The 24945-nt window shown below is 42.5% G+C and overlaps 1 protein-coding gene across 3 annotated transcripts; it reads left to right on the forward strand.

Moving 5' to 3' along the window:
• The first annotated feature begins 2494 nt into the window (after positions 1–2494).
• On the forward strand, positions 2495–23823 carry LOC110488716 (protein phosphatase Slingshot homolog). Of its 3 annotated transcripts, none has more exons than XM_036942861.1 (17): positions 2495–2690; positions 3186–3360; positions 5275–5312; positions 6754–6943; positions 8559–8674; positions 10025–10093; positions 19619–19684; positions 19931–20113; positions 20186–20279; positions 20636–20764; positions 21390–21436; positions 21557–21703; positions 21890–22090; positions 22169–22361; positions 22486–22596; positions 22723–22830; positions 22910–23823. In XM_036942861.1, the coding sequence occupies exons 2-17, from the start codon at positions 3313–3315 to the stop codon at positions 23102–23104; spliced, it is 1935 nt and encodes a 644-aa protein (XP_036798756.1). In that variant the 5' UTR covers positions 2495–2690; positions 3186–3312; the 3' UTR covers positions 23105–23823. The 3 variants fall into 3 exon arrangements, with proteins under 3 accessions (XP_036798756.1, XP_036798757.1, XP_021416711.2); XM_021561036.2 differs by having other exon boundaries at positions 2497–2690; positions 22723–22821; XM_036942862.1 differs by lacking the exon at positions 5275–5312.
• Positions 23824–24945: the final 1122 nt, after the last annotated feature.

Here is a 24945-nt window from a genome sequence, read left to right on the forward strand (position 1 = left end):
TGGCCGGTGGATCGAGGCGGAGATGGTGAACCTGTTCTGTGAGGTTGGAGACTTGGGTGGCCAGGGTCTCAACGGCATGTCGAGCAGCAGACACTTCCTGCTCGTGTCTGCCTAGCATCGCTCCCTGGATCCCGACGGCTGAGTGGAGAGGATCCGAAGTCGCTGGGTCCATTCTTGGTCGGATTCTTCTGTTACGGTGCGTGAATGAGGACCCAAAAGCGAATTAACTTAAACAGAGCTTCTTTAATTACCAAACATAGGTAGGCTCAGACGGACCGGCAGATTCCGACAGGACAAGACAAGGTTACAGCAAACATGACGACAGTCTGGTTCAGGCATGAAACACAACAAACAAGAATCCGACAAGGACAGGAACAAAAAACAGAGAGAGATATAGGGGACTAATCAGAGGGAAAAGGGGAACAGGTGGGAGAAGGGGTGACGAGGTAGTCAAGAGGAGACAAGGAACAGCTGGGGGAAAGCGGGGGAGAAAAGGTAACCTAACAACGACCAGCAGAGGGAGACAGGGTGAAGGGAAAGGACAGAGACAAGACACAACATGACAGTACATGACAGCATATCCTTGCTTCAGGTCCTGAGCTACAGGACTTGGGTCATTTTAGGCGAAAATTGAAAAAAAAAGGTTTGATCCTTAAGAGGTTTTAAGTGCCTTTTTAAAATGTATTTTTATTTAACTGGTCAAGTCAGTTAAGAACAAATTCGTATTTACGGCCTACAAAAGGCAAAAGGCCTCCTGCCTTTTATAATATAGGATAAAATACAGATCACGACAAGAGAGACAACACCACACTACATAAAGAGAGACCTAAGACAACAACATAGCAAGGCAGCAACACATGACAACACAGCATGGTAGCAACACAACATAACAACAACATGGTAGCAACACAACATGGTAGTAGCACAAAACATGGTACAAACATTATTGGGCACAGGCAAAAGCACAAAGGGCAAGAAGATAGAGACAATAATACATCACACAAAGCAGCCACAACTGTCAGTAAGGGTGTCCATGATTGAGTCTTTGAATGAAGAGATTGAGATAAAACTGGGTATGGGTAGTAGGTGCCAGGCGCACAAGTTTGTGTCAGGAGCTGCTGGGTTTTTCACGCTCTACAGTTTCCCATGTGTATCAAGAATGGTCCACCACCCAAAGGAAATCTAGCCAACTTGGCACAACTGTGGGAAGCATTGGAGTCAACATTGGCCAGAATTCTGAAGGCATTTACAGAGTCATATTTGACAACAAAATCTTTCTTTGGCTGTACATCCCATATGTGATCTCTCATTTCGGTTAAAGCTATTTCTGTCTGTTGATATGTTTTTGTTTGTTTTTCTGCTTTCCCATAATTCCAGGACAATTCCTTGTTGTTGATCTAAAAAATTATAATAATTGGGTGGGTACTTACATTTGTTCTATTTCACATGTACAAGTGTGTATTACATGCATATGTGAACAGTGGCGTAAAGTACTTAAGTTGTCATTTTTGGTATCTGTATTTTACTATTTTTATTTTTGCCAACTTTTACTATTACTTCACTATATTCCTAAAGAAAATAATGTACTTTTACTCCATACATTTTCCCTGACTCACAAAAGTACTTGTTACATTTTGAATTCTTAGCAGAACAGCAAAATGGTCCAATTCACACACTTATCAAGAGAACATCCCTGGTCATCTCTCCTGTCTCTGATCTGGCAGACTCACTAAACACAAATGCTTCGTTTGTAAATTATGTCTGAGTTTTGGAGTATGCCCCTGGCTATCCATAAATTTAAAAAACAAGAAAATCGTGCGGTCTGGTTTGCTTAATATAAGGAATTTGAAATGATTTAGACTTTTACTTTTGATACTTAAGTACATTTTATAAATCACATTTACTTTTGATACTTTTCTATATTTTACTTAAGTATGAGAATTGGGTACTTTTTCCACCACTGTGTGTGAATTAGAAATATGTTTTTTTTGCATAGCCCAACTCCACTTGAGACACCCTCGAATAGTGGAATCACGGCCGGGTCTGCCATTATCAATGGCGACCCTGGAGCAATTGGGGTTAAGTACCTTGTTCAAAGGCACATCACCAGATTTTCACCTATTCATCATTTCCCTGCCTTTACTGATTTCTGGGCATCCAACGTCCAATGAATGAATAAATTGATACTCATAATAAGATGATCAATATGAAATAAATAAAAGCATCATCAGTGTTCTTGTTTGTTTGTGCAGTAGCACATGTAACAGTTAATGAGTTGGAAATATGACAATACAGTTTGTTATAGGACTACAGCAGTTACGTAGTTATATAACAAGTATATGGTTTGTGGAAAGTAGCCTGCACTATACATAACTCAAATAGCCGGATTCGTGCAGATAACTCACAAAAGCAAAACAACCGAAATCAATAGCATATTCATCATTATAGAAATCTTGCCATTTCCCCTTTAAGAAAACCCATCCTACACGCCCCTCCTTATAGATTGCTTTTCTTTGCCGATGTCTTCCTTGTTCTATGAAATAGTAAACTCTCCATTAATTTGGATATCAGAGTGCCGCATAACTTTTGCCAACGCGAAGGATTAAAAAATACATATATCCAAGCTCACTGCATGTGAGGGAGAAGCATCAGAAGGAGGCATTTGGTCGGAGGCATTTGGTCGGAGGCAGGTAAAAATAGGAACTTTCTTTAACGTTTTCTCTTTCACACTTGTTTTTAGTTAGCTAGCATGGATCAGTTGCCTATCCACTGTACGCGCTAACAGCTTGTTGATTTGCAGACGATCAACAGCAGATTGTCCACTCAAACTGAGTTGATGCTTTACATGTTTTCCATATGACATCTAAGCATATGAATGAACTTCATTAGATTCTCAAATGTTGCTATTTTTCAGAAACGTCTAGTCAGTTAGCCACATTGTTTCATTGTAGCAACATTCTGTTTATTTTGTAGATGTACGCTCGGCCGCAGTGCAGCGCGCATTCATTTCATCACCATACGTGGTCGTTGTGAAGGAATGCTTTGCATGTAACTACAATGGCATATCTTCCATCAATGCCTATAACGTTACATGTCATTTTGTGTCTCCTCCACTATCCATTGTGTCTGCGGATAATGTGTCTTTATAAACTGGTATTTAATCATCAGCTCCAACTTCGTTACAGATTTGTGTGAATACATCCATCCTATAGCCTCCACGCCCACACATTTGAGGGGAAACCGCTGCTTCTCACTCGCCTCTTGTTTTGATCCGTGCGCGTGAAAAACCGACCGACCGAGCGGTGCCTTGCCATGGCTCTTCTGACCCTGCATCGTTCGCCGTCCATCTCCACCGCTCCGGTGAGTTTCCCGCGAGCCCCACACATATCTCAATGCTGCTTTTACTGGCCTCTTATTTTCCATGGCAGCGCCTTCACTTCACGTCATATAACGCTCTGTTTTACAGTGTGCGATTCGATACACTGGCCAAGCCTGCTATTATCCAGAATCCATTTGCTTTGGTTAATGAACAACAGTCTTTGCCTGAGGCTGTCCAATAACCTGCTTGGTGTATTCATTTGCGATGTCATCATCACAGCATTGTAGATTGTTGGTAATGTAAAGGGTATTTGATGCTGTCTGGTAGCCAAGGCAGTGATTTGTATTGACAAGCAGCGATGACATAACTAAGTAAAGGGCAAACATGCCATAAGCTGTGTGATATATCACAGAGTATCCCTCACCACCACACTAACAGGGTTTCAAATGATATAGCCCCCGTTCTTATCGTGCTTTCACTTCTCTTTAAACAGTTAGAGCAACTTTAACAGGCTAATTTAAACTGTGTTGCTTCCATGGCCTCGCTGGTATGTTACGAGTGTGTCGCCTGATGTTTTGGCATTCTCACTTTTGTTTTCCCAGCTTCCCTGACAGGCAGACATAACGTTGCCTTCCTCCGTCCCCCTGCATACCACTACTCTGTCATCTCTACTACTGTTAACTCATCTCTTCCTTTCAAACGCTTAATGCTCCTCTCCAGCCTACCCTCTACAATTTTTTTTGTGTCTGTCTTGACATGTCAGTTGAATAACAGGTATTGTGTGATGGCAAAAAATACCATGATTTTTGGGGGGATTTTCATGAAGTTTTATCCATAGAATGGTCTTTTGGAAGAAGGATTGTTGACATGTTTGACATTTGGGCAATTCCACTATAACTGAATGATGATGACAACGACTTTTCACTTTAAAAGTATGACAAACAAAAAACATTGATTCCAAAGTTAAACAAACCATACAACTATGCAGAATTACTCTCCCTGTCTCCCTATCGTTGTAAATGCACATTTTACTCTTGATCCTGCTCATTCTTTCAGTACATGAACACTGAAATACCCACTTCTCAATGCCACATAACTGGTTTTAGAGATTAAATAAATCCCTTATTAAATCTGAAGAGGGTTGTCACTCTGTAATCAGCAGACTTCAATATGTGACACAAGATGGTATATTTAATAGATTGTAGTAAATTGTTTATAGCCTGGGCCCAGATCTGTTTGTGCTCCTGCGTTATACATTGCTGTCATTGTCAAGTGAAGTTTGGCAAGACAAACAGACAGGGAGTTGGCATGATGGCACAAAAAAAATGGCGCTAAGGCAGTGGCAGATGTCAAGCTCTCAATATCAAGTTTCGCATGGACCCCCTAGTCATTTCATGTTGGGGCCCTATAATTTGTACACCGGACATCATTAGTCAATCGCGTTGTTTAACATGGAAAAAATGCGAAAGAACTCATGCTATTAGACACACATATATATATATATATATATATATATATATATATATATATATATATATATATATATATATATATATATATATATATATATATATATATATATATATTTATATATTTAAAAAAAAAAAATATTTATCCCCAAACATTTGATGACAAATGTACTGAATAGTTACAAGGTATTTTTTTGTGGGGGGGTGCAAAGATTGCTGGGACGTAAGCAAATACTGTCCAATGGTATTAGAGCAAGGATTTGGAGGCGTGGCTTATTGGGGTGCATGTCTTTCAGTTAGTTATTTTTGGTCACCTGTACGTGTGAATGTCTTTCCAGTTCATCTGGTCTGTTGACTTTGTTGCTCTTCTGATTTACGTTGGGGGTCCACTGATAGATCTAGCACGGGCCTGTGACGATGTAGTTACGCCACTGGGCTAAGGAGTTTGTTAGTAAATTAATCATCTTTCATATCATTTTTTTAAAGGATGAAAGCATCCCAAGAAGAGGGAGACTTCAGAAAAGGTAGATTAGTGGGGGGTTTTGGGTTGTGAATTTAATTTGTATGTACGGTGCATTCAGAAAGTATTCAGACCTTCCCTTTTTCCACATTTTGTTACATTACAGCCTTATTCTAAAATGGATTTAAAAAAAACATTTTTATCTCATCGATCAATACACAATAACCCATAACGACAAAGCGAAAACAGGTTTTTAGAAATTTTTGCACATTTATTCAAATAAAAAGCAGATAACTTATGTAAATAATGTTTCAGACCCTTTTGCTATGAGACTTGAAACTGAGCTCAGGTGCATCCTGTTTCCATTGATCATCCTTGAAATGTTTCTATTAACAGTTGACAGTGCATGTCAGAGCAGGAACCAAGCCATGAGGTCGAAGGAATTGTCCGTAGAGCTCCGAGACAGGATTGTGTCGAGGCACAGATCTGGGGAAAGGTACCAAAGTATTTCTGCAACATTAGAGGTCCCCAAGAACACATTGGCCTCCATCATTCTTAAATGGAAGAAGTTTGGAACCAGCAAGACATTTCCTAGAGCTGGCCACCCAGCCAAACTGAGCAATTGGGGGAGAAGGACCTTGGCCAGGGAGGTGACCAAGAACCCTATTATCACTCTGACAGAGCTCCCAGAGTTCCTCTGTGGAGATGGGAGAACCTTCCAGAAGGACAACCTTCTCTGCAGCACTCCACCAATCGGGCCTTTGTTAGAGTGGCCAGACGGAAGCCACTCATCACTAAGAGGCATTGACAGCCCGCTTGGAGTTTGCCAAAGGGCACCTAAAGGTCTCTCAGACTATGAGAAACAAGATTCTCTGGTCTGATAAAACCAAGATTGAACTCTTTGGGCTGAATGCCAAGCATCACGTCTGGAGGAAACCAGGCACCATCCCTATGGTGAAGCATGGAGGTGGCAGCATCATGCTGTGGCAACGTTTTCAGGGACTGGGAGACTAGTCAGGATCGAGGGAAAGATGAACGGCGCAAAGTAAAGACAAATCCTTGATGAAAACCTGCTCCAGAGCGCTCCGGACCTCCGACTGGGGCGAAGGTTCACCTTCCAACAGGACAATGACCCTAAGCACACAGCCAAGACAACGCAAGACTGGCTTCGGGACAAGTCTCAATGTCCTTGAGTGGCCCAGCCAGAGTAAAGTGTCTGAAAACATATGTACATTTGATAATTCAGTTTTTTTAATATACATTTGTAGAAAAAAAAGCATTCTAAAAACCTGTTTTTCTGTGTCATTATGGGGTATTGTGTGTAGATTGCTGAGGAAAAATGACAATTTGATCCATTTTAGAATAAGGCTGTAACGTAACAAAGTGGAAAAAGTCAAGGGGTCTGAGTACTTTCCGAATGCACTGTAGTTTGGATGTGGTCATATGGAAGTTTGATTGCAAACATCTTTCAAAGTAATAATTCAGTCTTCCATCCTCCAAAACAGAGAGAGCTTTGCTCTGGTTAAAGGGGCCGTCCTTCTCCTGGAAGAGGGTGAGGGGGAGGGGCCACATGAAGAGACGTCGCCCAATCACTCCCCTTCACCCCTGAAGCTGGGGGGCGGAGCTTCAGACACACAGCACAGACAGCTGCACGCCATGGTGTCACTACTAAGACCAGAGGACACTATCAAACTGGTGAGACCTGTCAGCAGTCACATGCCCAGAGGTAGAATGTATAGAATAAGCATACAATGGAAAGGACAGGCAGTGTGTGAAGAACTGGGTTTAAATTTGGTCATCTGTAGTCTGCACACCACAAAGCTGTGTTAGTGCTTAGATAATGCCTGGGCATCAGCAAGTCTTCAGGTCTCAGGCAAGGTTACTTATCACTGTTGTGTGGTTCACCAAACCACCTTTGTTACAATAGCATGACTAGACCCGGCGTGATGCCTGGAGCACTCCGCAATGTCATGTTAAAAGCTTCTACTAATGGGTCACATTCATGTAATGTGTTTCACTAGGTCTCAAAGTGCCTTTTACATTATATAAAGTATGGTAACTCACCCGTGTACACCTCCAACATGTAACATCCTAGCCTGGTGGTCCCAGATCTGTTTGTGCTCTTGCCAACTCCATTACTCATTGTCAAACCAAACCTGTTTGGCATGACAAGGTGTTGGCGTGATAGCACACCAGACTGGCACTCGGGCTAGTAACATCCACCTACACATATATTGTGAACAAAAAGGACCAACGCATGTTGCGTTTTATACATCTTTCTTTCAATGAGCTGAAATAAAAGATTCCAGAAATGTTCTATGTGCACAAAAACCTTATTTCTCTAATTTTGTGCAAAAACTTGTTTACATCCCTGTTGGTGAGCATTTCTACTTTGCTGAGATAATCCATCCACCTGACAGTTGTGGCATATCAAGAAGTGGATTAAACGGCATGAGCATTACACAGGTGCATCCTGTGCTGGGGACAACAAAAGGCCATTAAATGTGCAGTTTTGTCACACAACACAATGCCATAGATGTCTCAAGTTTTGAGGGTAGTGTGCAATTGGCATGTTGACTGCAGCAATGTCCACCAGAGCTGTTGCCACAGAATTGAATGTTAATTTCTCTACCGTAAGCTGCCTCCAGCATCGCGTCGTAACTGACTTCAGTGGGCAAATGCTCACCTTCGATGCCACTAACACACTGGAGAAGTGTGCTCTTAACGGATGAATCCCAGTTTCAACTGTACCGGGCAGATGGCAGACATGTGGGCGAGCAGTTTGCTGATGTCAATGTCGTGAACAGACTGCCCCATTGTGTGCCCCAGACGTGTCACACACTGAGCATGTTTGGGATGATCAATGTGTACGACAGCATATTCCAGTTCCCGCCAATATCCAGCAAGTTCGCACAGCCATTGAAGAGGAGTGGGATAATAATCCACAGGTGACAATCAACAGCCTGATCAACTCTATGTGAAGGAGATGTGTTGCGCTGCATGAGGCAAATGGTGGTCACACCAGATACTGACTGCTTTTCTGATCCAGGCCCCCTACTCTTTTTTTTAAGGTACCTGTGATGAACAGATGCATATCTGTATTCCCAGCCATGTGAAATCCATAGATTAGGGCCTAATTAATTTATTTCAATAGACTGATGTCCTTATAGGAACTGTAACTCAGTAACATCTTTGAAATTGTTGTTTATTTGTGTTCAGTGTATAAATGCCCTTTACCCCTCTCTCAACCCTACCTGTACATGTCATCCCTTATCCCTCCTTTCTCTCTTCCCTCCCCATCTCCATGCAGGCGGTGAGGTTGGAGTCAGTGAGTCCAGTCAGGGTACGATATCTGATCATAGTCTCCACCTTCAGTAACAAACAGGAGAGCATTCTACTGGGGATGGACTTCCCCGACACAGACAGGTGTGTATGCTGTTATCATTGTTTCAGTAGAGAGGAGTATGGCGGTTGCTGTTTTTTTTACCTTAGACCTTTTGCTGGGCAGTATTCCGTATTTTACGATATACCGGTACTGATGCACGGACCGGTTTAGGTTTTTGCTTTACCTTCTATAACGGTATTTGAATGTTTGGTTTGTTAAATGTGATACGCCGTGTGTAACGTCCATTTTTATAGTTCGCTACTTGAGTCAACTCTCTCCGCTCTCTCTCTCTCTCTCTCCATGCCGCTTTCCACACAGACCTGGCCATGCCTCCTGTCACTAAAGGAGCGCGTTTGTTGTTCCTCGACCACGAGACACTTGTATTCAGTCTGCATGGTCAATGCAGCAATGTTGATGACAACGATACTGTTTTCACTTTCCTTCATATAAATCCATTAGCGTTCTATAATTACACTTAGTTTGCGCTTCTTACATCTACAAACAGCATGTTTGTCTTAGCAAGTTGGGCCTAAATCTGGTTTGCCGCTAATCGCTAGTTCGTTAGCTGGCTAGCTAACTAATACATGTACTAAGTCAGAGCAAATGTAATTAGCTATAGAGCCTGATAATACCAGTGATGGTGTAGACCTAAATCAGAATGTTGTTTGTACAACCGTATCGTCTAAATCTAGGAGGAATATGCAAAGCATGAAAATATTAGCTACATGAAGTAGCTAAGAGAGAACATTCAATGTAGCCAAATATTATAGGGTCCCCTAGTGAACACTTATCAACACTTTGGTTCCTAACCTGTCACAATAACTCCCCCCTGGCATTTTCATTCGTTGTCATATCAAACAACACTGTATTCAAAGTGCCCACTATACTATTCTAACTAGATAATTAGAATAATCATTACATTTCCATAATTCGAAACTTAACCCAAGTGTTTTTGCTCTAAATCGTAAGTGCAATATTTGGTTAAAAATAATGGCTAGATTGTTTGCCCATATCTTGCAGCCCTACGTGACAGTGTGGAAATTATCTCAAATGGATGCAGAAATTGTTGAAAATAATTTTTGTTGAATTGAACAGTATAAAACAATCAGTATGGAGAAAGACCCATTGAAATAACTTAGAATATATGTGTTGCTGCAACCCTAGGATTACAGCCTACTCTAAGCAAATGTAGAACTTTTATTATTCAAAAACATAAAATACCGTCATACAGTCCAATTCTAAAATACTGTGATGTGATATTTTGGCCATATCGCCCCGCCCTACCTTAGACCAGTCCAGAGAATGACTTGCGTCTATAGAAAATACATCTAGTAAATGTTGCCAAATGTTAAGAAAAATGTATTAAAATGGTCTGTCTCTGTTTCTTTCAGATGTCAGTGTACTATCGGTCTGGTTGTGCCGGTATGGAGCGACACACAAGTGTATCTGGACGGAGATGGGTAAGAGTTTAAAAACGTGTTGTGAGTGAAAGAGAAAGCTGGAGGGGTGAACTGAAAGAGTGCAAGAGTCAAATGAGGAAACTAGGAAGTAGCTAGCTGAGCCTGTGCCACAGCACGGTTGGCCTGGCATCTTGGTGGCTTGCCAGTCATGGTAATACCAATGAGTAATCCCTTTCTGTTTATGTACTTGGATGATTCTCATTTTGTTTCTGTCACTATGTCACCCCTTAGGGCAACACTTAAAACATATGCATTCACTGTATAAGGACTTCCTAATCAAATCTAATTACATTTTACTTGTCACATGCGCTGAATACAACAAGTGCAGACTTTACCGTGAAATGCTTACTTACGAGCCATTTCCCAAAAATGCCGTTAAAAAGTAAGACAATTTAACAAATAAAATAACAATAACGGCGCTATATACAAGGAGTACCGGTACGGAGTTAGTGTACTGGGGTATGAGGTAGTTGATTAAGGTAATATGTACCTGTATGTTTGGTTAGGTGATAGATTGAAGTACATGTAGGTAGGAGGTGAGAAATAGAAAGTCCGGGTAGCCATTTAATGAACTGTTCGCAGTCTTGTGACTTTGGGGCAGATGTTCAGGAACCTTTAGGTCCCAGACTTGGCGCTCCGGTACCGCTTGCCGTGCGTTAGCAGAGTGAATGGACTGTGACTTGGGTGGTGGGAGTCTTTTAACCCTTTTTAGGGCCTTCCTTTGACACCGCCTGGTATAGAGGTCTTGGATGGCAGGGTGCTCGGCCCCAGTGATGTACTGGGCCGTAAGCAAGCAGTTGCCATACCAAGCGGTGATGCAGCCAGTCAAGATGCTCTCAGTCGCGCAGCTGTAGAACTTTTGAGGATCTGAGGGCTCATACCAAATCTTTTCAGCCTCCTGAGGGGAGGAGGTGTTGTCGTGTTCTCTTCATGACTGTATTGGTGTGTTTGGCCCATGATAGGTCCTTAGTGATGTGGACACTGAGATCCCTGTCTGGAAATGCGAGGAGTAACTGCGTAACCTACGTTGCCAGCTACCATGACAAAGACCAAAGCCGGCGGGATTACCATTGAGGACAGTGATGTGTCTATCACAGGTGAAGGATCTTTTTAAACTAATAAAAATAGTTATACAACCAGTTGTTACAACATCAAGAAAATAGCTTCAAGTGTTTTTGTCCAAATACTAATAAAATAATGGACAACCTGACCAGAGAGGTCCAGGACCTGAAGAACAGTTTGCAATTCTCCCAGGGTCAGTGAGTTCAAACAGGAGAATGGCAAGAGCACAGCAATCTGTATCATTGAGAGAGGACATCTGTTCTGTGTGGGAATCCATGATAACAATGACAGATAAATCTCGAGGGACAATCGATGTGGAACAACATGGTTGTGGACGGAATTGCAGAAGATTGAGGTGGAGCACTCCCACAGGACTGGAAAACCCACCAAGTTTGTGAGGTTCAAGGACAAGGTAGCTGTTCCGGAAAGAGCCAAGAACTTGAGAGGAACGTATATCTTCCTCAACGAGGACTATCCTGAAGCTGTGCACCAGAAGAGGAAAGAACTGATCCCAAACATGAAAGCTGCCAGGGTACGTGGGGACATTTGCTTACATCCGCCATGACAGGCTCATTGTCCACTCTCCCTTCCAGAAGCCTGGAAGGGATGAAAGCCAAGCCTATGGGTTCGTAGCTTCAACCCCACAGCACACACACACCAATTGATTAATGGACTGCTAAATTTGTAGTATTCTTGTTTGTTTGCTCTTTTCAGTATTATGTCTATCTCTGATAAGCTACCCAGGAAAGGGCTGAAAATAGCCCATATGAATATATGTTGCCTTAGAAATAAAGTTCATGAAATCAATAATTTGCTAACATCAGATAACATTCATATATGAGCCATTTCTAAGACTCCCTTAGATAATTAATGTGATGATACGGCAGTAGCAATACAAGGCTATAACATCTATAGAGACCGAACTGCTTATATATTCAGAGCCATATCCCTGTAATGCTTAGAGAAGCTCTTATGTCAAGTGTTATTGAAGTGTTGTGGTTGCAGGTTCACTTGGCACATCTAAATCCTTTTCTTTTGGGGTGTTGCTATAGGCCACCAAGTGCGAACAGTCAGTATGTAAACAATATGTGTGAAATGCCTGATAGTGTATGTGATGTACTCAGAGAGGTCTACTTTCTTGGGGACCTGAAATATTGACTGGTTTTCATCAAGCTGTCCGCTCAAGAGGAAGCTTCTCACTGTAAGCAGTGCCTGTAATCTGGTTCAGGTTATTAATCAACCTACCAGGGCGTTTACAAACACTACAGGAACAAGATCATCCACATGTATCGATCACATTTCTACTATTACTGTAGAACTTTGTTCTAAAACTGTCTGTACCCATTGGATGCAGTGATCACAATATAGTGGCTATATCCGGAAAAGCCACCGTTCCAACAGCTGGGCCTAAAATAGTGTATAAGAGATCATACAAAAGATTTAGCTGTGACTCTTATGTGGATGATGTAAAAAAATATGTTGGTGTGGTGTGATAAGGAGCATCCAGACGCTGCACTTGATGAATTTGTGAAATTGCATCTTCCAATTATTGATAAACATGCACCGGTTAAGAAACTGGCTGTTAGAACTGTTAAGGCTCCATGAATTGAGGAATTGAAAAACTGTATGGTTGAAGAGATGGGGCAAAAGGAGTGGCTAATAAGTCTGACTGCACATCTGACTGACTGATTTACTGAAAATTAAGAAATTGTGTGACTAAACCCAACAAAAAGAATAAACTGTATTATGAAGCTAAGATCAATTATATAAAGAATGATGTAAAAAAAATAAAAAATTGGAGTACTTTAAATGAAATTATGGGTAGAAGGACATTCAACTCCATCTTTCATCCAATCAGATGGCTTATTCATCACAAAACCATTTGATGTTGCCAATTATTTTAATGACTACTTCATTGTCAGTGGGCAAACTTAGGCAGGAAATGCCAACAACGAACAGTGAACCATCTTATTCATGCATTAAAAAAAACAAATGATGAAAGAAAAACATTGCACGTTTGAATTTTGTAAAGTTAGTGTGACAAACCTCCTGGCATTGACTACTTAGATGGAAAGCTACTGAGGATGGTAGCTGACTCTATAGTCACTCCTATCTGTCATATCTTTAATCTGAGCCTAGAGGAAAGTCTTTGTCCTCAGGCCTGGAGGGAAGCCAAAGTAATTCTGCTACCCAAGAGTGGTAAAGCGGCCTTTACTGGTTCTAACAGCAGACCTATAAGCTTGCTGCCAGCTTTTAGCGAATTTTTGGGACAAAATAGTGTTTGACCAAATACAATGCTATTTCTCTGTTAACAAATTAAGACCTTCAGCATGCTTATATACAGTGCCTTGCGAAAGTATTCGGCCCCCTTGAACTTTGCGACCTTTTGCCACATTTCAGGCTTCAAACATAAAGATATAAAACTGTATTTTTTTGTGAAGAATCAACAACAAGTGGGACACAATCATGAAGTGGAACGACATTTATTGGATATTTCAAACTTTTTTAACAAATCAAAAACTGAAAAATTGGCTGTGCAAAATTATTCAGCCCCCTTAAGTTAATACTTTGTAGCGCCACCTTTTGCTGCGATTACAGCTGTAAGTCGCTTGGGGTATGTCTCTATCAGTTTTGCACATCGAGAGACTGAAATGTTTTCCCATTCCTCCTTGCAAAACAGCTCGAGCTCAGTGAGGTTGGATGGAGAGCATTTGTGAACAGCAGTTTTCAGTTCTTTCCACAGATTCTCGATTGGATTCAGGTCTGGACTTTGACTTGGCCATTCTAACACCTGGATATGTTTATTTTTGAACCATTCCATTGTAGATTTTGCTTTATGTTTTGGATCATTGTCTTGTTGGAAGACAAATCTCCGTCCCAGTCTCAGGTCTTTTCCAGAATGGTCCTGTATTTGGCTCCATCCATCTTCCCATCAATTTTAACCATCTTCCCTGTCCCTGCTGAAGAAATGCAGGCCCAAACCATGATGCTGCCACCACCATGTTTGACAGTGGGGATGGTGTGTTCAACTGTGTTGCTTTTACGCCAAACATAACGTTTTGCATTGTTGCCAAAAAGTTCAATTTTGGTTTCATCTGACCAGAGCACCTTCTTCCACATGTTTGGTGTGTCTCCCAGGTGGCTTGTGGCAAACTTTAAACAACACTTTTTATGGATATCTTTAAGAAATGGCTTTCTTCTTGCCACTCTTCCATAAAGGCCAGATTTGTGCAATATACGACTGATTGTTGTCCTATGGACAGAGTCTCCCACCTCAGCTGTAGATCTCTGCAGTTCATCCAGAGTGATCATGGGCCTCTTGGCTGCATCTCTGATCAGTCTTCTCCTTGTATGAGCTGAAAGTTTAGAGGGACGGCCAGGTCTTTTTAGATTTGCAGTGGTCTGATACTCCTTCCATTTCAATATTATCGCTTGCACAGTGCTCCTTGGGATGTTTAAAGCTTGGGAAATCTTTTTGTATCCAAATCCCGCTTTAAACTACAACAGTATCTCGGACCTGCCTGGTGTGTTCCTTGTTCTTCATGATGCCCTCTGCACTTTTAACGGACCTCTGAGACCATCACAGTGCAGGTGCATTTATACGGAGACTTGATTACACACAGGTGGATTGTATTTATCATCATTAGTCATTTAGGTCAACATTGGATCATTCAGAGATCCTCACTGAACTTCTGGAGAGAGAGTTTGCTGCACTGAAAGTAAAGGGGCTGAATAATTTTGCACGCCCAATTTTTCAGTTTTTGATTTGTTAAAAAAGTTTGAAATATCCAATAAATGTCGTTCCACTTCATGATTGTGTCCCACTTGTTGTTGATTCTTCACAAAAAAATACAGTTTTATATCTTTATGTTTGAAGCCTGAAATGTGGCAAAAGGTCGCAAAGTTCAAGGGGGCCGAATACTTTCGCAAGGCACTGTAGAAGGGCACTCACAAATGACTGATGATTGGTTGAAATAAATTGATAATAAGAAGATTGTGGGAGCTGTACTGTTAGATTTCAGTGCAGCCTTTGACATTATTGACCATAACCTGTTGGTTAAAAAATTTGTGTTATGGCTTTTCAACCTCTGCCATAATGTGGATTCAGAGCGATCTATCTAATATAACTCAAATGATTTTCCTTAATGGAAGCTTCTCTAATGTCAAACATGTAAAGTATGGTGTACTGCAGGGCAGCTCTCTAGGCCCTCTACTCTTTTCTATTTTTACCAATGACCTGCCACTGGCATTAAACAAAGTATGTGTGTCCATGTATGCTGATGATTCAACCATATATGCATATATGCAGCAACCACAGCTAATGAAGTCACTGAAACATTTAACAAAGATTTGCAGTCTGTTTTGTAATGGGTGGCCAGTAATAAACTGTTCCTAAACATTTCTAAAGCTAGAAGCATTGCATTTGGTACAAATCAAGTTCTAGACCCCGGCTGAATCTGGTAATGAATGGTGTGGCTGTTGAACAAGTTTGGGAAACTAAATTACTTGGCGTTATCTTAGATTGTAAACTGTCATGGTCAAAATGTATAGATTTAATTGTTGTAAAGATGAGGAGAGGTCTGGCCGTAATAAAGAGATTCTCTGCTTTTTTGACACCACTCTCCCAAAAGCTGGCTCTAGTTTTGTCAAATTTTTGTTATTGTCCAATCGTGTGGTCCAATGCTGCAAGGAAAGAACTAGTTAAGCTGCCGCTGGCCCATAACAGAGTGGCACATCTTGCTCTTCATTGTTATAAGAGGGCTGATATAAATACTATGCATGCCAGTCTCTCTTTGATAATAGTTTAGGAGAGACTGACTGCATCACTTCTTTTTATAAGAAACAAATTGTTTGCATAGTCAACTTACACACAGCTCTGACACACACACTTACCACATCAGACATGCCACCAGGGGTCTTTTACGTCTCCAAATTCAAGAAAGCGTACAGTATTATAGAGCCATTATTGCATGGAAGTCCGTTCCAATCTCATATTGCTCAAATAAACAGCAAACCTGATTTCAAAAAACAGATAAAGCAACACCTCACGGCACAGCGCTTCTCCCCTATTTGACCTAGATAGTTTGTATGTATTGATATGTAGGATGTGAGTGCCTTAAAAAACATGAATGTAGTTCTGTCCTTGAGCTGCTGTTGTCTATTAATGTTCTGTATTATTTCATGTTTTGTGTGGACCCAGCTAATGGGGATCCTAATAAAATACCAAACTTGAAGCTCTCGACCATCTTCACTACAGCCCCGTCAAAGTGAATGGGGGCGTGCTTGGCCCTCCGTTTTCTGTAGTCTACGATCGGCTCCTTTGTCTTGCTGACGTTGAGGGGGAAGTTCTTGTCCTGGCACCACATTGCCAGGTCTCTGACCTCCCTGTAGGCCGTCTCATTGTAGTCGGTGATCAGGCCTACCACCGTCGTATCATCGGCAAACTTAATGATGGTGTTGGAGTCGTGTGGGGGTAGGCAACAACACATCCGCCACGCTGGCCCTCAACACGAGATGAGCTTGGATGGCACTATGGTGTTGAGCACTGAGTTGTAGTCAATGAACAGCATTCTCACGTAGCTGTTCCTTTTGTCCAGGTGGGAAAGGGCAGGGTGGAATGCAATAGAGATTGCATCATCTGTGGATCTGTTGGGGCGGTATGCGAATTGGAGTGGGTCTGGGATGATGGTGTTGATGTGAGCCATGACCAGCCTTTCAAAGCATTTTCATGGCTACAGATGTGAGTACTACGTGGCGATAGTCATTTAGACAACTCACCTTAGTGTTCTTGGCCACAGGGATTATGGTGTTCTGCTTGAAATGTGGGTATTACAGACGGGGTCAGGGAGAAGTTGAAAATGTCAGTGAAGACACTTGCTAGCTGGTCAGCGCATACTCGGAGTACGTGTCTGTTTTATGGTTTGTCAGAGGGCGTAGCCGGATTTTGTTTATATAAACGTCCGGATATGTTCCACTCCTTAAAAGTGGCAGCTCTAGCCTTTAAGCTCAGTGCGGATGTTGCCTGTAATCCATGGCTTCTGGTTGGGATATGTATGTACGGTCACTGTGGGGACTACTTCATCGACACATTTATTAATGAAGCTGGTGACTGATGTGGTAAACTCCTCAATGCCATCGGATGAAACCCGGAAAATATTCCAGTCTGTGCTAGCAAAACAGTCCTGATTCATCTGACCATTTCCGTATTGAGCGCGTCACTGGTACTTCCTGTTCTGAGTTTTTGCTTGTAAACAGGAATTAAGAGGATGGAGTTATGGTCAGATTTGCCAAATGGAGGGCGAGGGAGAGCTTTGTATGAGTCTCTGTGTGTAGAGTAGAGGTGATCTAGAGCCTCTCGTTGCACACGAGACATGCTGGTAGAAATTACACTACCGTTCAAAAGTTTGGGGTTACTTAGGCATGTCCTTGTTTTTGAAATATAATTGTAGTTTGAAACGACAGATTTTTTACATTTTTTTTAATGGAATATCTACATAGGTGTACAGAAACCCATTATCAGGAACTATCACTCCTGTGTTCCAATGGCATGTTGTGTTAGCTAATCCAAGTTTACAATTTTAAAAGGCTAATTGATCATTAGAAAACCATTTTGCATTTGTTAGGACAGCTGAAAACTGTTGTGCTGATTTAAATAAGCAATAAAACTGGATTCCTTTAGACTAGTTGAGTATCTGGAGCATCAGCATTTGTGGGTTCAATTACAGGCTCAAAATGGCCAGAAACAAAGTACTTTCTTCTGAAACTCGTCAGTCTATTCTTGTTCTGAGAAATGAAGGCTATTCCATGCGAGAGATTGCAGAGAAACTGAAGATCTGTTCAACTCTGTGCACTACTCCCTTCACAGAACAGCACAAACTGTCTCTAACCAGAATAAAAAGAGGAGTGGGAGGCCCCGGTGCACAACTGAGCAAGAGGACAAGTACATTAGTGTCTAGTTTGAGAAACAAACGCCTCACAAGTCCTCAACTGGCAGCTTCATTAAATAGTACACGCAAAACACCAGTCTCAACGTCAACAGGGAAGACATGACTACGGGATGCTGGCCTTCTAGGCAGAGTTCCTCTGTCCAGTGTCTGTGTTCTTTTGCCCATCTTAATCTTTTCTTTTTATTGGCCAGTCTTATATATGGCTTTTTCTTTGCAACTCTGCCTAGAAGGCCAGCATCCCGGAGTCGGAACACAGGAGTGATGGTTGCTGACAATGGCCTCTTTACACCTATGTAGATATTCCATTAAAAAATGTGCCGTTTCCAGCTACAATAGTCATTTACAACATTAACATCTACGCTGTATTTCTGATCAATTTGATGTTATTTTAATTGACAAAAAATGTGATTTTCTTTCAAAAACAAGGACATTTCTAAGTGACCCCGAACTTTTGAACGGTAGTGTAGGTAAAAATGGATTTGCAGTAAAATCCCTGGCCACTAGGAGTGCTGCATCTGGTTGAGCATTTTCTTCTTTGCATATGGCCAAATATAGCTCGTTGAGTGAGGTCTTCGTGCCAGCATCAGTTTGTGGTGGTAAATGGACAGCTCCGAAAAATATTGATGACAACTCTTTTGGTAAATATTGTGGTCTACAGCGCGTCATGAGGTAATCTAACTCCGCCAAGTAAAACCTTCCTTAATATTAGAAATCACCTACCCATCAACTGCTGTTGACCAAGAGACAAACTCCCACTCCCCTCAGATTACCAGACACAGCTGTTCTGTCCTACTGATGTATAGAAAACCAAATAGATTTATATTTTCCATGTCCTTGTTCAGTGGCGACTCAGTGAAACACCGGCTATTACAGTTCTAGAGATCACGTTGATGTTCGCCAATAGAACAGAGGCTAATGGTGACTTATCCAGTCGCCGTCACAGTTTTGTTAAGATATCCTGCACAGCGACCTCTGTAGCTCCGCTTCCTCGCAGTGACCAGGGCCTAGTCTGGGATGAGCATTATGTCCTTCGCCTCTGATTCGTTGAAATAGAACTCCTCATCCAAGTTGAGGTTAGTAATCATTGTATTCATGTCCAGAAGCTCTTTTTGGTCATATGAAAATAACAGCTTTTGGCTGTTCTGGTGTGTGGTGGGAATGTGTTACTTCGTTGACCTGGGTGTGCAGCAGTGTCTGCTCAAGGGAGAAGATTCTGTTTACCACAGATCTAGGATCAGATTACTCCAATCTTACCCAGGAATAAGAAACCACATTAAGTTGATGTTGTAGCCCTGTCTTGTTCTGTTGTAGAGGTAATAGGGCTCACATGCTGTCTCTGTGATGTCTCTGTCACACCATGACTCTCTCACACCCACTGACTGGGTGTCTGCCATTAGCAGGATCATACCTTCACACTGCAATGATCCTCTCTCACACACACACACACCATCTGTCTTGCACTCCTTCTTTCTCTCTCAATCTCCCTCCCTTTTTTTCCCTTCTTTCACCTTCTCAGTGGTTTCAGCGTCACATCGGCAGAAAAGACGAGAATCTTCAAGCCTGTTTCCATACAGACTATGTGGTAGGGTTTTATTCAATCCTGTTTCCATACAGACTATGTGGTAGGTTTTATTCCATCCTGTTTCCATACAGACTGTGGTCGGTTGAATATTGTCTGACAAATACAGTAAACACACACACACACGATACTCCCTTTCAGTACTGCAATAGGATGACCTAAAACCTCTACGCTTTCATCCATAATGGCCTTGTCTTTTGCCTCCTTCCGCTGTGTAGACCCTGATGTGTGTGTTTCCGCTGTCCCCAGGTCAGTGCTGCAGGCGCTGCATGGCTGCTGCGAGCGGGCAGTGAAGGGCTCAGTGATCCCAGGCTGTGGGCTGGACTGGGCCCAATACTACTACGGTCATGTGGAGTCTGACCGCCTCTGTCTCAACGAGTGGGGAGCCATGACGGGCCTGGAGTCAGTCAGGAGGGACAGTGCCGGGCAGAGGTGTGTGTGTGTGTGTCAGCTCGATGTGGAAAGAGGATGCAGGTAGTCATACTCTGTCTTGTCTGTATGCAGCTCGACAGAGAGGGTGTCTGTGGAGAGGCAGATCAAAGAGGAGCTCCGAGACATCATGAGAACAGAAGACCTAGAGAATATCACCTCCAAACAGGTACCACGGAGGGAGACGGAATATAATACACCTCAAGAAATAAGCCCGATACTTGTCAAGGTCACAGGCAAATGGAATAGTTGCCACAAGTGGCTGAAATGCAACCCGAAGTAGATCACTTGATAGAATTGATCACAATCCATCTGGTAATATACAGGGAGTCTATGGCCTAAATGACTTGTAGAGTTTGTGTCCGTATCTATGACACCTTATCTCTAACACAAGCCATCTATACCGGTCGAGTCAGAACCAGAGCTCAATAGTTTAGTTTAACCTCATGGATGGATTGAATGCTCATTGGGAGCAAACATGGCGTCGTGCTGTTGTTCGGTTGGCCATCCTCCTCCTTTCTCCAGGTCCGCAGTTCCCTGGAGACCAGGATAGGCATGGACATGAAGAACTACAAGGAATACATCGACAACGAGATGATGGTCACCATGGCGCAGATGGACAAGCCCTCCAAAATATTTGACTACTTATTCCTGGTGAGTCCCATCTGACCCTTTAATAATGTCACCTTTGACCTATGCCACACGGCAGTAGCCCCTAACCACAGATCTGATCAGCTTACCCGATCCCAAATCCATAACCTTGATCATGAGGAGCGGTAAAAAAGTACTGTACCTCCATTCATTTCGATGGGTTGCTTTAGACGAGTCTCGTGACACTTGTGGGGGTCGTAGAGCGGTCATATTGTAGGCCAAACCGTTCGAAATGCTGGAGATGTTTTTGTGAGAAGACCGATTTTCCACGATTTCTCCTGGTCTGATAAACAGCGTTGTAGCTCTGCCACTTTCCACCACAGATGCGGAAGGGCGACATGGGGCGGATGCAGTGGATTGAGACGCAGCCCATGTAAAAATAAAACAACATATCTCTAGTTTAAACTGACGGATTTTTAAAATGATGTTACTTAGATTGACGCACCAGTGCATCAATGGACTCTAGGGGATTTAAGTTGCGAAATCTCCTCAGGGATGATCATCACAGGAAGTGTGCTCTAAGAGTTGGTCACATGACTCGAGCCTAGTGTTTACAGCTGGTAAATAGAAAGCTCTGACCCTCTCCTCTCCAGGCTGGTGAATTAGGCTCTGTGTGTCTGTCTTTTAGGGCTCTGAGTGGAATGCTGCCAACTTTGAGGAGCTGCAGAAAAACAAGTAAACCTTTAATTTACTGTGTGTGTGTGTGTGTGTACACTTGCTATTGACTTGTATAAGGTGTGCAAGCCAATGTGTTGTTGTTGCTGGGTAACTAAGTGTCTGCCAATGACATTGCAGTGTGGGCTACATCCTGAATGTGACGCGGGAGATTGACAACTTCTTCCCAGAATCCTTCAGCTACATGAATATCAGAGTGTACGACGTGGAGGCTACAGACCTGCTGTCACACTGGAAAGACACATACTCCTTCATCAACACAGCCAGGTAGTCCCACCCTGCTCTCACTCTTAGACCTTCTCCCTGCATTGCACTGTAATGATATGGATTTTAAGTTGATCAGTCAAATCTAGAACATTGTGCCTCCCTGAATAAGCAAGTGAAAGTCTCAACTATGGCACTGTTCATTTTAGTCACACAATGATGACACATCCCCATTCTGCCCCCCTATAGACAGAGTGGCCAGGCGGTGCTAGTGCATTGTAAGATGGGCGTGTCTCGCTCTGGTTCCACGGTGGTGGCCTACGCCATGAAGCAGCAGCGCTGGCCCCTGGAGGTGGCTCTGTCCTACGTCAGGGAGCGCAGGCCCATCGTCCAGCCCAACGACGGCTTCATGAAACAGCTCCACACCTACAGCGGCATCCTCAACGCCAGGTTAATTAACGTGTGTGTGTGTGTGTGTGTGTGTGTAACCTAACATAGCCTGTATGTTTACTGTACCCTCCATTCCAGTCAGCAGCGCCACAGCGCTCTCTGGAGGTGGAAGTCACGGGCAGAGAAGGAGCAGCGAAAGATTGAGAGAGCACAGTCTGCTGCTTCACACAACAATGAGGAGGAGGAAGAGGAGGAGGAGAGCGAGGAGGAGGAGGAGGAAGAAGAGTTAGAGAGTCCAGATGAAGTTGATGAGGCAGATATAGAGATGAAGGTTAGGAAATATTTATGGTTTAGGATGATATTGTCAAGATCCAGATGAATTTTATTTTGTGGCAATTTTATTATATTTTTAATTATTTGAAGCAATCATAAATCTCTGTCCCTCTCTTGACCAGGTACTTGAAGAGCCTGCCCACAAGTCTGAGACTAACCCAGAAGCTCCACCCACAGAACCGGCTGCTCCATCCACGGAACCGTCTGTACCCAATCCCTTCATCACTGTACAGGTGGGCGACCTCTCTCACAAGTGTAGTGACATGACAATACCTTCTCTAACATTTATATTACACAGAATCAATGTCAAAACCAACCTGTTTATCCATCTCTAATGCCCTCCCTGCCATCCTCTCTAGGTGGCTTCTCACAGCCCCAGTCGCAGTGGCAGGATGAACCTCTTCTCTCTCATGCAGTCCATCAACGAACTGGAAGACGAGGACCTAAGGAATGAACAGGTAAGAGAGGTAAAAGACGGGGAAGGAGTGAAAGGGTAGAGTTGAAAGAGCAACAGTTTTTCTTACCCTTTGTGATTCGCTGGCGTAGATTGCCAACAGTCACCGGAGGTCTCCAGGGCAACGGAGGCGGAGTTATAGACGGAAAGGCCTCATGCATCAGAGGGCCCATGTGGATGTTTCACCTGAGCCAAGCCGCCTATCGGGACTCAGAAAACTGGAAGGGGCGGGGCCAAGCAAACCCGAGACCGGGGAAGGAGATGCCAAGACAACGGAGGTGCGGTAAAGAGGAACAGAAGACGAGGCGGCGGGAGAAGGGATGGAGAATGAGAAGCCTAGAGGAGACACTAATAGGAAGAGATTGAATGTTCTGCCCACTTTCAAGCTATAAACATGAAAGAATTACCCTAATATAGTTCTATACATCAGACCTTAAGACTCCAACTATCATCGTTATATTATAGATTTTTTAACAGTCATGCCTTTTGCACAGTATTTCCTGTTTTGGTTCTTTCAATGTAGTGGTCACCAACCGATCGATCACGATTGACTGGCTGATCTCCAAGCCATTCTAGTCGATCACCAAACACTGTAAAAAATAAAAAACACACAAACAACGATAAGGCCTTGGATTCCCCTTTTCTTTTCATTCTTTTTTTTCTCTCCCTCTAGCACTTTTGACAGTAGGTGCACTTGGAAGGTAAAGTGTTCACATTTTTAACCATTTCATGTGTCTGAAGGTAGAACTCCCACTTATTCGGCCGGCCCAGAGAGCAAATCAAGTGCAGCTATAGGCCTACCGCTGGCCAATCGTATAGCTCAGATCACCGTGTCTGCAGTTTCCTCGCACCACAGCCTGCAAAAAGAAGCCTCGAACCCACAGCAAAGTTGATCATGTTGAGATTTAAAAACGTTTAAAACCACGACTAAAGGGACTCAACGAATACAGCAAAGAGCTGCTGTTTGAATGCGTATGGGCTCATTGTAATGGAATAAATGGAATGGTATCAAACACATGGAAAACAAATGTTTGACTCTGTTCCATTCCAGCCATTACAATGAGCCCATACTCCCATAGCTCCTTCCACCAGCCTCCACTGCTGTCAACACTTTGTTCAACCGTTTTATAAGACATAAAAATGCCTGTTTTCGATAAGCTTGCGTTATTTTCTGCTTGTCCTTTTTTAATATAGAGGAATATTTCACTTTCTCTGGTTAACATGAATTGGTGCTTGAGGCAGAAATAATGCAGTGCGACTTAAATTTCCCATCAGATGGATTAAGACTGGCCCTTTTTCTCAGCGAAGAGAGGGTACGCTGCTCCCTTCCTCCCCTCAGACTAACCATCAGTCCAGTAATAAAACAAATATATAATGCTCACTCAGCTGTGCCTCAAGTAATACAACAAATGATATATTACCAGTGTGATCATATACATACAATGTTGAAATATAATTTTAAAAATGGTCTGAGAAGAATAACATTGGCTGGGCAATTCAAGGGTAGGCAATATGCAGTGATAATGTTTTGGGCCAATAGCCTACTGCACAAACTTCATTGCTACAGAACTGTGTTTAATTGGTTGTTGCATAGGCTTATTTCTGTTTTGTTTTCATCTGAGCGGTAGATCTTGGCTTGCATTTTGACTCAAAGGTTGGTGACCTGTGTTTTATGTATCACTGTTCACCAAACCATTTACACGCAATTGGTAGTGATGGCTCATTGTTTTAATGTCACTGCAGTATTAGGACACCAATATGTGTCTGACAAAAATTGTGTATTTCTGGTTAAGACTTACCTAGGGTCCATAGAAGTTGGAATGCGTGTACATTTTTCTTCTGAATTTCAGTACGTATCGTACCACATGCATATGTGGAGTTTACCCACCCTCTCTCACCTCATGGCACATCAGTGGTTTAATGATATCTATGCAATGATTCCTTAAATTCACAGAGAAGACGAATGGTAGAGGCTGTATGCTGCCAGTTGGGATTGTTATTGTATGCATTAAGTGCCATTCTCTATTCCTTTATTGGATTTTTAATTACACACATGATCTTTTTATCGTTTCTGACAATTGCATGGTAATACATACGGGCCCAATGAAAAGTGTTCTCAGATGTTTCA

The sequence above is a fragment of the Oncorhynchus mykiss genome, chromosome 14 (assembly GCF_013265735.2).
Source record: "Oncorhynchus mykiss isolate Arlee chromosome 14, USDA_OmykA_1.1, whole genome shotgun sequence".
Lineage (NCBI taxonomy): Eukaryota > Metazoa > Chordata > Actinopteri > Salmoniformes > Salmonidae > Oncorhynchus > Oncorhynchus mykiss.

Bases quoted from the DNA above. Each gene is read 5' to 3' on its own strand.
- LOC110488716 (XM_036942861.1), top strand. From the start codon at position 3,313: ATGGCTCTTCTGACCCTGCATCGTTCGCCGTCCATCTCCACCGCTCCG. The intron at 22,091-22,168 runs GTTAATTAACGT...CCTCCATTCCAG, and splicing joins AGCGGCATCCTCAACGCCAG to TCAGCAGCGCCACAGCGCTC. The intron at 22,362-22,485 runs GTTAGGAAATAT...TCTCTTGACCAG, and splicing joins AGGCAGATATAGAGATGAAG to GTACTTGAAGAGCCTGCCCA.